The 13,432-nt window shown below is 32.4% G+C and overlaps 1 protein-coding gene across 3 annotated transcripts in view; it reads right to left on the reverse strand.

Moving 5' to 3' along the window:
* The window catches only part of LOC105178149 (protein ANTHESIS POMOTING FACTOR 1), a 10,150-nt gene extending 3,856 nt beyond the window's left edge, over window positions 1-6,294 (reverse strand). The window contains exons 1-12 of one of the 3 annotated variants that reach the window (XR_849110.2): window positions 6,162-6,294; window positions 5,894-5,985; window positions 4,994-5,094; window positions 4,476-4,576; window positions 4,328-4,394; window positions 4,134-4,233; window positions 3,945-4,058; window positions 3,728-3,865; window positions 3,545-3,629; window positions 2,569-2,618; window positions 1,768-1,955; window positions 1,453-1,643 (exon numbers count right to left, since the gene is read on the reverse strand). Coding sequence is in view for 2 of the 3 variants with exons in the window: in XM_011101531.2 (XP_011099833.1) it covers window positions 1,812-1,955; window positions 2,569-2,618; window positions 3,545-3,629; window positions 3,728-3,865; window positions 3,945-4,058; window positions 4,134-4,233; window positions 4,328-4,394; window positions 4,476-4,576; window positions 4,994-5,094; window positions 5,894-5,985; window positions 6,162-6,168 (999 nt within the window). In the remaining variant the exon portion in view is untranslated. Of the gene's footprint in view, window positions 1-1,198; window positions 1,644-1,767; window positions 1,956-2,568; window positions 2,619-2,748; window positions 2,842-3,544; window positions 3,630-3,727; window positions 3,866-3,944; window positions 4,059-4,133; window positions 4,234-4,327; window positions 4,395-4,475; window positions 4,577-4,993; window positions 5,095-5,893; window positions 5,986-6,161 lie in introns of those variants that run through there. The other 2 variants (XM_011101531.2, XM_020698921.1) reach the window with 2 other exon arrangements.

Consider the following 13,432-nt stretch of genomic DNA (forward strand, 5'->3'; position numbering starts at 1 on the left):
AAGATCAACATTCTGGGGATATCATAGACCACCAAAGAACTTGAATTGACACTTTTCCCCTTTTTCCCCTTGACTTGATGCAAAAATATGAGTAGCATGAAGAGGAGCAGAGCAACTTCCAGGTCATAAAATAGATCAAGATACTGATAAATAACTGAAAAGAACCTCCTATGCTGCAGACCTGATGAGTGCTGTCTTAGGGATATCCTAAGCCCTGGACCATAAAAAAGCCGAAGAAGAAAGTGCTATCTTAAACAAACAAAGCAAAACTGTATTGTTTTCTCAAGATCTTCACATTCTCTCCATATGCCTGGACCAAGTACCATAAAACACTTTATAAATCTAGTTTTCTGCTTGATTATCTAAAGTAAAAATGTTAGCTATCACTATTAATCTAGAGTTAAGAAGTGATGTCCTCACAACAAAACACTAACCATATTTCCATACTCTGCGCATATCAAGTGACACCCTTATGTCTTCACTATTACATAGTAAGAATAACAGTTCATAGAGAAACTTGATTGGCATTACATGCTTGCACAGGCTAATGTAGCATTTTTTACTTTATTTATTTATTTATATTATTACTATTACAATAAAACTATTTATTTAGTTAAAATTTTGGATGGAGCAGCGGTAGTGGATATGGGCGGATTTTGGGGACAATAAATGGACAATTTAAAGGCATCTAATTTTTCCAGACAGAAAATAGGTTACAAGTTGGCAAACAGCAGAGACCAGAGCATTCAAGTTACTGAAAGGCATAGAGACCAGATAGCTGAAATATCGACAATCCAAATTGATTTTCAAACTCATGCTTCTCCATCCTTAAAGGGTAATAATACTAGTTGGACATGGTTCATTCCCAGAATGACTGGAAGGAAAGCTATTAAAACAAGAGAGTAACGGTATGCTAAACTGCATAATACAAGGTATACCATGTCTGCATATCCTCAGGGTTCAGCAAAATTTGGACCAATGAATCCAATAAAAAGAGCATATTGTTAGGGAAGTAGTACAGACCTGATCCTAAATCCATCTAGAAATGAGTTAAAACCTATTCTTACAACCAAGTGCTAAAGTACTGCTTTAGCACATTGTCATCAGTTAATTTGAGTTGCAGTTCTGGGTTTGACAAATTATGCAAGAAGCTTATGTCGAACAAAATGGTATTTTCTACTAACATCAGCAAAGACAAACACGATTCTCTTGTTCTTCTTTCATAGACAAACAGTTTCTATTTGGATAAAATATATATTGATGTAAAATTTATACAATACTTAAGAAAAGAAAATAGTTTTGAGACTCAAACAAGTCACCACACACTAAGGAACTAATATACCTAAGCTCTAGGTACGGCAAACATACATATGAACTAAGTTGTATACCCCTTTCCAAACTACACAAACAGAAGGCTGTTAAGACAACTCCAAGGAAATTACATCAGCATACCTGATCGGCTGATCTACAGGGGAGCAAAGAGAAGCTCCTGATATGACAATTTTCATCGACATCCATTTGCCTTGTATGTCACGTTTCAAGTAGCAGCATACAAGAGAGATTTACATCTGGGGCATGTCAAGCTGCCATCATTTTGCTACATGCGAATATGCAGCAAGCATTCCAAGTTCCCATCTCTTCATCTGCAACGAATGTTTCCAGCAAATCAAGCAAGCAAAACCGATGAACAAATAATTTGCGCCATTTTATGATTAACTCTAATCCCAATTGGACAAGAGAATGAAAAAGGGAAGACAGAAGACTCACGCATCTGTGCACAAGACCACTAGAAGAGGTACCAGTTAAAATTACTACTTCCTTCCAACATAAGCTGCTAATTTAGATAAGTCTGGAATCCAAAAGGATAACTCAGAAGAACCAGTCACAAACATTAAGCTTCCAGGAGCCCATTTGATTACAGGTGGTTCAGCTTCAGTGCTCATCCAACTGGCAACCTGACAAACATCCGGAGAAAAATAATAATAAGTACATCTAGTTTCTGTTACTCTTCTTTTAGTTTTCCAGTGAACAGGAAGTATTGGCTTTGAACAGACTAGAATTTGCTCAGAAACAATAAACAAGCAAGTCTATAAATATTAATGTCACAATAACATCCCATATTAGATTTGCAAAGTTCAATTTCTCGTAATAACTAGAGAATATCGACAGAAAAGGATAATGCAGATTAAAGTAGTCTTCAACAGGACTTACACACACATGCCCCTCATGTCTGACCAAATTAGTTTCACAGTTTTCACAGGACATCATCATACACCAAGATGATACTCATTAGGCTGAAACTCTCAGCATTTATGTGCATATTTGAAAAGATAATAGCACATTGTTGCAGCTCAATCTCAAAACTGTTAACCTTTTCCTGCTCTATTTGGCCAGGTTCTGGATGTTTGGTTCTTAAGAATGACTTCTTTCATTAAGCATTACATTCAAAACGACCATGTCATGTTATAAATCTTTCAAAACCCTCAACAAAATAGTGCTAAAACAAGAATGACGAATGACTTTTAAATCAAACACTCTATAATGGAAGTAAATGGCAGCTAAGCGTACTTCTTTGCCGCTCCGAACACTCCAAGCATAAACACTACCATCCCCAGAACCTGTCAAGTAGCATAACAGATAAAGTGTCAGTCTCTTTCAGGAGATATATTAGCTCCATTAGAAATTCTTCATGTGCCTCTGGTGAAATTCGCAAAGATCAGATAATATAAGGGTTAAATACCATGTCTTCTAAAAGATAAGTGCCAATACAAGCACAACCTTGTATAGTCAAATTGCATAAGGGAATTCATTGTGGCCATCAGAGGTTCTCCGGTCCAGTCTCTGTTCACAGCACAGTATTTTGTGATTCGATAAATGCTAACTGGGTTCTGGGAAGGATACCATATAAAATACCTCATCATTACTGGCAAACTTGTTTTTTTCACTGTTGGACTGTTAGAAGATAAATCCTAAGCACTTACACTTCCAGATATATGATTTGTCTAACCCCCCTTGTTTCCAGAAACTGAAATAAAAATCCCACACAAGTTAAAGTACCCAGGTTGCATGAAATATTTTCCTCGCACTGGTATTAACTTCAATATTTCTATAATAGAAAAACATTAATCTGAACTGCAGTTGTTCGGACTCTAGACATAACTTGCTCTAATTCATGCACCAAAGCAAGAAAGAGCAGAAATCAAGAACTTGAATATAACCTAGTTCTCCCCTAAAAGTGATTTAATCTGCAAAAAGGCCACAGGACATCAATTTCACAAGAATATCAGGTCAACTCTTCAACTGAATTCTTCCCCTACATTTATTTGATGTTGAATAAATCAGTCACACACCATATGTTTTTTTACTAACACCACCAAACTGCATCTACGAGGACTAAATGATGACCAATGTGTTATGCAGGCAATAGTTTTACGAAGACAACAATAATATCATGCATACAACAGAAAATGTAGTTCAAGAAATCCAATATAAGCAAGTAATACTAGACAGCTAAATAAATGCTATAGCTGTAAGATAGACAGACCTGATATGACAAACATTCCCTCGGGGCTGAAAGACGCCTCCAAAGTAGAATTGCTTGAAATGGGCTTGACATTATATGTTGATAACTAGAGCAAAAGACAAGTGCAATTAGAAGGCCCGCTGCCATAAAATGGAAGCTATAAAATTATACTTGAGATTGTCCTAAAAGTAATTGGGAACTCACAAGGGTGCCACGGAAGGAATCAAGCACGTGAATATGCCCATTTGACGTCGTCAAGAGCATAAGTCTCCCATCATTACTGAATTTCACAACATTAGCTTCCGACATATCTCCACCAAGAGAAAATATGTCGAAAGGGCCCTATAAACATTAATAGATCAGTGTCTGCACAAATTGCAATTGGATTTTCTTCTTGTGCATTCATATATTATATTCTGACCTTTTCATATTTGCGAGCATCAAACATTCTTATGTATCCTCCAAACGCAATGGCAAAGACAAGTCCCTGGTCATCATAAGCTGCAGCCGGTCTCCCTTGAACACGTAGAAGACCCTAATTCCAGAAAATAATTTAACAAAGAACATAAAAAATAGTTCAACAAATTAAGGATACCATGGCTGGTCTCACCTGACATTTCTCTGCTCTTTGGTCCCAAAGCAAAACAGTTCGATCAAGAGAACCAGAAATGAAACAATCTTTTCTAGAGCAGAGACTAAGGGAAACAACCCTGTAAATCCAATATTTTAATGTCACATTGTACTGTATAAATACTATATCGCAATTCCAGACGATGAAAAATGCTTAAAGGTTGAGAACCGTGCCTGTCATGATGACCTTTGAAGTACCTCAAGTATTTGTTGTCATGCAATGAGAGAAGCCGTAGTGATTCTGTTGCCACGAAAAAAATGCATTAGTGGTTGCATGCGTTACTTTGACATGTAGATGGGTACAATTTTTCAATAAGCATACCATCCCAGCCATTCTTTGACGAGTAAATAACAGTTGTAGGATGAGAGGTAAAGCTAACTAGATCCACCCCATATTTTTTACTGTTGATTGTCTTCAGACATCTGAACACAAGTAGTAAATTCTTTTAGCATATCATGCAACTGGACACAATTATAAGCTGACTCCAAATAGATGTAATTAGTGACGTCACAGAAGGTTACATACAAAGGAAGACATACAGTTAGAGGTTAAAAAGAATCCTTTGTCCTTTCATTCAAAATCTCTACAGAAACAAATTCAGTTCAAAATTGTAAACGTCCAAATATTGAAACAATTTATTTCTGCAGAGACACAGAGCAGATACCCTTTTCTTCTGCAATTTTGGTTTCTTGTAAAGTTTTGCTCCGATGAATTTTCAATAAATTACTACACTGCTTTAGCGATATCTCAGGAAACCAAAATCCCTAATGTTTGACATTATATGGTCAATTCACCAAGGAATCTTGAAATTTAAGTTGAATAAAAGTAGAGATGCTTACGTTGCACTAGCAACATCGTACAGGCGAATGGATTCATCATCGCTAGCAGTAACCAAATAACTTGAGGTCTTATGGAAATCCATCGAACTAATTCTTCCATTCTGCAGAGGGAAATAACACATTTGCTCATTGCTATATAGACTTGATGGAGTGAATCACCTCAATTTATATAATGTTAAAAGATAAAGCACACAAACAATTAACCTCATATTACTTGATCATTTACCTGAAACCCCAATTGCAACATATATGTAGCCACACTTACAGAAGGTTCAGGTCTTGAAATTGGACCCGAAAACATCTCATGGGGGAGATTTTTTTTTTTTTTTTGGGGGGGGGGGGGGGGGGGGGGGGTTATGATAATAAGATCCCTTTCAGCCCAAATTCAGATAGAACAAACATGGTCTTCAATCCGCAGCAAAAATAAGTGTGGAAAGATAGGAGGCATATTCTATGACAAACTTATTTGGTGATTAATATACCAATTGCAAAAGTAGACGTGAACAAACTTCATGTTCCAGTATTTATATTCAGTTCAATTTTTCATCCAATGACAATAGACTAATTTCTTCTTCAGTACTAACATTGAGTAGCATATATATAACTTGGGCTTTCACCAACTTGGTTCCGTGCAAAATCTGTTGTTAATCAGACTACAAACTCGAAGACCATCTCCTGTACGGAGAGAGAGGAAGATAAAGGGTGGTGGAGGGAGATTTACCGACTCAGAAAGTGCATCATATAACCAAAGGTTTTAACAACTACATAATACCACTAGTATTTATCAGGAGCTACAACAGATGAAAAAGAAAATGAGGTAAGTGGAACAAAAGTTACACTTTTCTTGAAGAAATCCCACTAATTACAACAAAATTAAGAAAATAATACAGTAACACATACGTAATCGCGGAAAGCCATTCCAACTTCCATGCTCTGAAGAATTTCTTCGGTGAGTTCCAAGGATACTTTGTCTTCTCTCTCCGGCTGACCTCCTTTTACAGGGGAAGAAGCAAAAACAGAAATGAAATACCCAAATCAGTACTGCAATTCAGCTGAACTTGAAGTATAGACATCAAAAAACAGCTATGAAGGGAGAATGCTAATAAAAAACACGCAATGAAAAGAAAAGCAAATGGGAAACAACTCAATTTCCCCCTGTTTACATTACCCGCCATTGCAGTTCCTTCGAGTTTCTCAGAAGTTAGAAACCGCACACCGTTAGACCGCCCTGGGGAGGGAAAAGAAATGGTTTTCCGGATCCTCGATGACTTATGTATAAAACGGGCTTATTCAAACGAATCTAGTTCTTGGGTCGTCGGGTCTAAAAATCGGGTTGGTTTGGCCCTCGGCGGTCGGGCAGTGTTGTTAAAGGATTGAATTTATTTAATTAGGTAATTTAGAAATAATTAGGGGCGTAAATGAGTCGATCATATTTTGCACGCTCGTGCTTAGATTATTATGAATGAATTTTTTATTTTAGATCGAGTCCGAGCTCAACAAGTTTTATGCAAAAGAAATTCATTTTAAATTTAAATCACATATAAAGAACTCGAACTAAACGAGATTATAAAGAAAAAGCTCGAGAAAATTTTCAAGAAGCACATATAAATAACTCAGGGCTCGAGTCAGGCTTGTTTTCCACCTAGTCAAGCTCGATCTTAAGCCCAAACTTGAATTTTTCAATATATTTTTTTAGCTCGAGCTCGACTTTAATTAATTTTATTATACATATAATGCAATAATAATAAAATTGTTCAACCATTGTTAATATTATTATTATCTTTAAATTAACTCATATGAACCATAAAAAATTTACATTTATACATAAGAAAATAGATTGTATACTATGCATTTGCATAAATATATAGTCACAAATAAATATAAAAAGTTATAAGTTAATTTATTAAAAATTGTTAATTTAAAAAAGTACAAGAGATCATAAATGGATATTGAAATATAACATAAAATCATATGCATCATATTGAATAATTATTTAAAAATAATTAAAAATTACTAAATTATTGATTAAAATTATTTTTATATAGATATTAAATAATATAATAAAAAATACCATATTTATCGTTATCTAAAGTTAAAATATTTGATCTTGATATATTAATAATTACAATATATGGTGAATTTTGAATATGTGCATAAATATATGAAAATACATAAAAATAATATATTATATATATAAGTATTTAAAAAAGAGCTCATGGGCGTAAGAACAAATTTTCATATCTCAAGCTCGAGTCGAGCTTCAAACCGAGTTTGCATGTCATGTGACCACTCTTTGTTGGATTTTTTCATCAAAAGTTCACTTTTAAAAATTATGTAATTTTTGTAATAATAATAATAATAATAATAAAAGTTTAAATAGTAAAATGCAAAATTCGCTAGGATTTTATTCTTTAAAAAAAAAAATTGCTCGTAATAGTAATTTTAATATTTTTCTGATTATTTTAAAATTGTAATTTTTCTCTTTCATGTTCTCCATATTTTTTACCATCACTAACTTCCATAATTTTAACCAATCCTATTACAATTAATATTTTCTATCCCACATTCTTCATATATATACTTTTTTACAAGCTTTTATATTTTTAATAAACTCATAATTTATAATTTTTCTTTTTTACTTACTTTACTCCATATTTTTTTATTAGATACTTTCTTTCTTTTTCATCACATCATTATGTTTTCTGTATTTTTATAATTTTTTTTCCTTTATTTCACACTACAATTTTTCATATACTCGCAGAAACTGCATGTAACAACAACTAATGAATATGAAACAGACGTTGAACTTACCAACTGATTGAAATCACTATCATTATCGTCATCGTTGTTATGAGATACAGATGCAAATATTAATTTCCAGACAAAGAAAATTTTGAAAGTCACTTTCAATAATAAAGATGTTAGTGTAGGGAGAAATGTAAGAATGGAGATAAAATTTTCAGTATCAGCGCAACATAATATTCTTTAGATTATGTGACTCTTTTATATTACGTCTCAAAAAATTCTTACTCAAATCAAGTTGGACCGAAACAAACCAGTTACATAGTAAGTGCGATATACTTATTATGTGATTGATCACTTTTCCTAAACTGTACACCAATCACATGCTCAATGAAAGCGCTTGCCATATGATTGGTTCATGTATAGTCGAGCTAGGTCCGGGCTAAAATTTTCCTAACCTATGAAACTTCTTATCGGAACCATGTTGGATGGAATCAAACCATTCACATAGCAATATGATACACCAGTACACAATAAGTATATTACATTTATTATATAATTGGTTTATATTTAACTAAATCCGATTCCGAGTTTGTTAAGCACGGAAACTTTGAGGATTAGTCCTATACCACTTAAACTAGTTGCGTTTCAGTATATATATAGGACGAATAGCAATTTATTCTCCTATGATATTAAAAATAAGTATATTGTCCCCCTATAAAAAAAAATATAGCAATTTACCCCCTATACTTTTTAAAATTAAGCAATTTACCTCATTATACAAGGAGGTAAATTGCTTCATTTTAAAAATCATAGGAGATAAATTGTTGTATTTTAAAAATATAGGAAGGTAAAAATCGCTATTTATTTTTTCATAAGGGAATAATTTGCTCATTTACGATATTACAAATGAGTTGCTTGCATTTTTTCCTATATATATATTTAGGAGATATGATCGAAGATTTGATTACGATAATGCATATATTTAGGAGATATTATTGAGGATTTGATCAGCATAATCTTACTAGTTTGATTCTCATTTTTCAATATAATTAAATATATAGGGCCTACTGCAATTATTATTGTAGTAACCGGAAAGCATCACTACAAATTTTCCAAACATTTCTTTCATAATTTTCTTCGATTACTAACATTAATTTCATATTTACAACATTACAATAATGATATAAAAATATCTTATAAATATTTAAAAATAAATCAAATCTAAATAATCCAATCATGAGTTGAGCAGAGCCCAAAGGTTGCCAGAAGTCAAATAGTTTGCCATTCGGATTCCTAACCTCTATATAGTTGGTCCAAATTATTTAATTTCAATTATGTAGTATGGAAAATTTTTGTTTGGATTTGCTCTGTCATTGATCACTTTTTCTAAATTGTACACTAATTATATGATAAGTGTATTGTACTTACTGTGTGATTGGTTCGTATTTGACTGAGTCGGGTCCGGACATCTATTTTCCAGTACAGAAAATTGTAATACATTTTATGTGTATGTATAATTTTTAAAAATTTAATTAAGGAAACATCGAAACGATTCTCTCTTAATGATAAAGTATAGATGAGAAATGCTATAAACACTCGAATTGTTAGTATGGAAAAGCACAGTTCGAAGTCGGAAGACTATATAATAAATTTAAATAATAATTTAACTAACAAGTTTATAATAATAAATTTAGATAATAATTAATCCAAAAAGGACTTAAATACACTTTAAAAAAATTAAACAAAAATATTAATAAATTAATGTACTAAAATTTTTGGAGTAGAACAATAAAGATGAAAAAAAAATAAAATTTCAACAATATAAGAAACCTACTATATTAGTCAACTTGAAAAAATAAAATAAAAATTATATGTCATGCATTACTAAAAGTAAAAGACACAAATGGCTCAATAAGCTTGGCCCATGCCCGAGGCACAACCAGGTGCTCCTGGGCTACTATGTAAGGTCAGTACCTCGGATCGACCTAATTCAAGCGCGTTTAGGTCGAATCAAACTATTTTTTTATTGGATCACTCTGATCCTAGATTGTGCTGTGATACACTTGGGACGGCTAAATCCTAGCGGGCCTACTTGGACCAGTCTAATTTTTATATGGGTCAATTCGGTCGTAGGTTATTATTCAACTGACCTAACTCGACCAACTAAAATGTTATCCAATTAATATATCCGATTAAGAAATATAGGTGGTATATATAGTGTCCAAAAAATACGTTATAGGTTAAATTGCATCGATACCTCCTAAAATTAAGTCAAATAATAAAAACAACTCATGTTAAAATACATCCTTTAATATTATAGTTGTAATTACAATTACACCCCCAACTTTGTGGTAATAATTTACCCAACTAGCACTCTCCTCATGAGGTGTACCTATAATTTTTTTTAAAAACTAGGAAAATAATGATATAATTAGACATAATTTTAAAAAGTGTCAATATAATTTATCTGATACTATATTAGTAGGCATGACACACTTAAATGGACGAATAATTAATTAAAAATTTTAAAAGATGATTTTTTGTTTTTAAGAATATATTTTAATATATTATAAAGAATATTAGGAAAAAAAAGAAAAGAAAACAAGTTTTATGAGAAGTTGTTGAGAGAAAAATGAAAGAAACCTGTAAATTGATAAGAGAGAAGTGAAAATCCATGACACAAAATATATATATATATATATATATATATATTCTTCGATTATAAAGAGTAGTCATATATGTTGCTTGTCAGACTAATACTGTATTTAATGTAATTTACCTTTTTATAATATTGTAAATGAGTAAATTATTTTTTTATAAAAAAAAATAATAGCAATGCATGATTATTAAGTTATGATAGTTGAATTTTATTAATGTATGGGTTGTTATTTAATTTTAGTCGTACTTATTTTTTTATTTTAATATCAGTTGTTGATTAGTTATAAATATCTGATATTCATAATCAGTATATTTGATTGTTATAGTAATTGAAATAATAAAAACATTGTAATTTTAGTTCTGTGAGTAAATAGGATCGGTAACTTTGTCCTATAATTTTAAAAAATTTGCCCATTGAGGATAATGAATGATCGAGATTTTTAAAATCGCAGAAAACTTGCACGTGATCAGCTTAATTTGCACTTTTTTTTTTGGTCAATTTAGCAAATTTTGATGTTTTCTGTCCTCAATTTGTGAAAATTTTTAAATTAAAAGATATAATTGTAAAAAAAATTCATACAGGGCTAAATAGGACTAAAAATTATAATTTCTCCTCGAGATTATCATGTGGTTAATTGTAATCGATTTTTCTTCAAAATATATATGTATATATATAGGGCAAATAACAACCAGACCCCCTGAAATTTAGCATAATTATAAATACATTCATATTAGATAAAAAATTATACACCCTTCTTGAGATTTGTTCAATGTAACATTTAACTCCATATGTAGGGTTTCGGTAAATTTAACATATATTATTCCAGAAATACCCCTTATAAAAAGTTTTTGAATAGAATTTAATCAATTTTTTTGGACAAAAATGTCCTTTCGGGCGAAATTGTAATGTTTTAAAATTTCAAGGAGGGTAAATGTTATTGATTTATTATATATACTCACCAGCTGAATGTATGAAAATTCATTACCAACAATGGAAAAATTCTAATTTAAGATGCACACAGACAATAAATTATGCCAAACCATCCACCTTTTAATGGCTTAAATGCAGTTTTCATTCTGTATCTTTTGTATTACGTTATTTTAGTTTTTCATTTTTCAGGATAGTAAATAGGCCCTGTAATTTTCTAATTAAATTTTTGGTCCTTTGATCGTTGAAATTTGCAAATGTTGTAAGAAAAACGCATGTGGCTCCATGTGCTTTTTATAATTTGTGTCCATTGGTCAATTGCGAGCATGGGAGCAAATTTTTGTTCATGTGATATTTTAGTTCTTTATCTTTTTATAGCAGCAAATAAGTCGTGTAATTTTTAATTTTTTATAATTTTGATCCATTAAATTAACTAATTAATGAGAATCAAAACTCCAAATTAAAAAAGCACATGAAGGGTGCATACTTTTTTTCAGTAATGTTTGCAAACTTCGAAAAATTAAAATAAAAAAAAATTAAAATATTACTAGACATATTCGCTGTTTTAAAAAGATAAAAAACTAAAATACCCAATGAGAATTGGATTTAATCCAATCATTCATCTTGTTGGGTAATTATTACAAAATCATCATCCCTGTTTAGTAATTATTACCACAAAAAAAACCTATAATATCAAGAATCAAGGACATCCATTTTCACACAAAAAACAGAAGCTAACTCTATTAACTCTTTGCACACGCATCAATTTACAGTTCAATCATACCCCAAATGTGGGCATCTCCGTCTGAACTGCCTCTACACAGTCATACAATCATACATACATATATATATATATACCGAAAATATGGAAAAAAATTAAAAAAAAATCTGCCAAATAAACCAAAAGTACTACTCATGAGAGAGAAGAACAAGCAATTCACTCCCTGATGGCGACGGCGCAGCTAGGGCCCGGCGGTGGAGCCGCGGGCATCGTCAGTCGCGGTGGCGGACTTCTTGATGAACTCTATGCAGTCGGCGACGGCTTCACTGTGGTGAGGATCGGTACTGGAATAGTAATAGTGATCAGACGGCTGAGCAGACGAGGATCGACGGGCGTCAGCGGAGCCGCTTTTGGAGAGAGCGGAGAGCATGATGAGGCGGAAAACGGCGTCGCGGAGGCGGTCGAGCAGCGACATGGGAGAGAGGCGGCGGGTGGGCTTCCGGGCAGGCCTGAGCCGGCCGGGGAGACAGAATGGATTCTTGATCATGTTTCTTGGAGCTGTGTGTTTGTGTTTGAGGAAGAGAATCTATGACTAGTGTGAGGAAGCACATGCAATGGTATTTAACAATACGGTGAAACTCACTTGTTTTTTGGGTTGGCTTGGCTTGTTGTTTGAAGCCGAGCCATCTTGGAATCTTGGCGTATGTTATTGTTTGTCTTTTCTTTCTCTTTGTCTCTTTCTGTGTGTGTGGGTGTGGTTGGGGGGAGGATGAGTGGGTGCTTAAACTCATAATTGATTTATCGTGAGATAAATAAATTTTTTTATAATTAAATTATCTTCATACATTTTTATATATTAATACATATAAGGAGGTATATTTTCACCATTATAAAGGTAGTTTAATTTAAAAAAAAATTATTTGACCTGCAATAAGTCAAGTAAAGTAAATATTAATTTTCATTCAATTTTTTTATTAATATCAGTAAATTTAGTTAATTTTGATTAATGAAAAACTTATTTGTTAGATAAAAGTAAATTTTTAAAAATATTAGATATAATTTTTTGAATCACATGAAGCATCAAATTTCAAAAGAGGGGCTTAATTATTTCATTTGTTTATTTGTTGCTAATTTTGTCTCTTTTTGTAGTGTATGCCATGAAAGATTAATTTTAACGTAAATAACCAAAATGGGGTGTCATCATTCAACCTGGAATGTATATGGGCACAGGCTGCGCCCACGCCATAACAATTCCCAGAAATTTGGCCACAAAATGTGTACTAATTAATTAAGTAAATAAATTAATGAACAAAATTAGGCCCCCACTCATAGATCTATTCGGAGGGTGGGTGAAATGAGTGTAGATTGTGCCTTGACGAGTAGGGAT

This window comes from Sesamum indicum, linkage group LG15 (assembly GCF_000512975.1).
Source record: "Sesamum indicum cultivar Zhongzhi No. 13 linkage group LG15, S_indicum_v1.0, whole genome shotgun sequence".
NCBI classification, from domain to species: Eukaryota; Viridiplantae; Streptophyta; class Magnoliopsida; order Lamiales; family Pedaliaceae; genus Sesamum; species Sesamum indicum.